This window comes from Pterocles gutturalis, unplaced genomic scaffold, assembly GCF_000699245.1.
Source record: "Pterocles gutturalis isolate BGI_N339 unplaced genomic scaffold, ASM69924v1 scaffold14440, whole genome shotgun sequence".
Lineage (NCBI taxonomy): Eukaryota > Metazoa > Chordata > Aves > Pterocliformes > Pteroclidae > Pterocles > Pterocles gutturalis.
In genome coordinates, this window is record NW_010141018.1 from 1463 (window position 1) to 3058 (window position 1596).

Genomic DNA, 1596 nt, shown 5'->3' on the forward strand with positions numbered 1-1596 from the left:
CCTCGTGCCCCACGCCCTGACAAACCACCTTCCCCCAGTGCCCATCCGCCACCCCGACGCCTACGTTTCTCCTGCACGTAGAGATAACCCTCCATCGTGTATGGGCTGATGTTTTTGTGCTCGTGAGGATTCTCCTTCATCTTCTTCATCAAAGACTCAACCTCGGACCTCGTGCCTTCAAACCGATTTCTTGTCTGCAAGTGAAAACAGGAATGCATTCTGCGACGCACGGACCTAACAAGCTGTTTGTATTATGAGTTTTGTGAAAAAGTTGTTTCAGAAGAACGAAACAGGTCTGAAGCCTTGTTAGAAAAAGAGTAATTCCGTACCGAGGGAGGAACGCAGAGCTGCAACGCCAGCCTGCCAAAGCCCTGCACACGCGTCCGACGGGCGGGCAATGCGCACCGGCCACGGCCGCAGCCAGCAGAAGGGCTCCACTCCACAGCCCGCAGACTGGGACAGCAAAAGGCTTCCCAGGACGAACAGTGCTGTGAAACACTTGCAAAATGGTGTGAAACACTCGCTAAAATCACAGGGCATGACGTCGGCCCGCCGGCTGACTCCTGGGGACGTGGGGCTTTTGTGTTCGGTGTGTCGGAGGGAATGAACTGCCGTGTATGCTGTGTACACCACACAGCATGATTTACAAACAAAAATTTGCTTTCAGTGACCCAGTCAAAGCCTTTGCTTGATGGCACACCAAAAAGGAGAATAAAACCTTTAGTAAAACTTATCAAAAAGGGTTATTTGGCCCTGCAGGGCAGCCACGGCGATGGGCGCGAGGCGCAGGGGCACACTCACGTTCTGGATGCTGATGGTCAGCTCTGTCTTGAAGTCACTGAAGTCCTTTGCCAGCTCGTAGCCATGGTGGTAGAAGGTGAAGAGCCCCTGCAGAAAGGCCAGCAGCTGCGTTGGGGTAAAACGAATCGAGACAGTCAGTAGAGACCCACGGCCGCTTTCAGAGCCGCCGCCACCGAGGGGACGCGTCCCCGCAATGCCCCGGGGTGCGGGGGCTCACTGGCAGTCCCTAGGAAGACGCCCTGTTCCTCATTTCCCTTCCAAAACCTCCTCTGAACAGACCCCAAAACCAAATCTGTGCTTTTCTCCCCCAAAGCCAAGCCCCGCCCCCAGGACCCTTCACCCCTCTGTCCCCTCTTCCTGCATCACCAAAGCCCTGGGGTCACTGAGAGCGGATCCAGGAGGTGCAGGAAAGAGCCGGGAGGAAAACCCAGCAGCACGCTGCCGTTCCCTGCATCACACCTCTCCCGACTCCGGGTTACTCTCCTCTTAGCAGGAATTACCTTCGCAAAGAGCCAGGGAGGTCTGGCACAGCCCAGAGGAGCTTTAAAGGACTTAGCACCTGAGCAAAGGTAAACCTTAGAAAAGTCTTTTTTGTTGTTTCTATTTCTGTCACTCCTGCACTCTTTTTCCCTTGGGAATCTTACAGTTCTATTTTTTCCCCCCCTGAATCAAGCCTATTTTTCTATTTTTCTTCTGTTTTTCTCTGCATCCCAGAGCTCACACAGGTGCTTCTCTCCCCAGATCTCCCTTGGAGGGAGGGGTGGTGGGGTGAGGCTGGAGCCCCCCAGACGCCCC

General features: G+C 54.6%; 1 protein-coding gene across 1 annotated transcript in view; it reads right to left on the reverse strand.

Annotated features, from left to right (window-relative positions):
- The window catches only part of LOC104469405 (rho GTPase-activating protein 26), a gene marked incomplete at both ends in the record, with an annotated part of 8259 nt that overhangs the window by 385 nt on the left and 6278 nt on the right, over positions 1-1596 (reverse strand). The window contains 2 exons of the mRNA XM_010083890.1: positions 65-194; positions 802-906. Of these exons, the coding sequence (XP_010082192.1) occupies positions 65-194; positions 802-906 (235 nt within the window). The remainder of the gene's footprint in view (positions 1-64; positions 195-801; positions 907-1596) is intronic.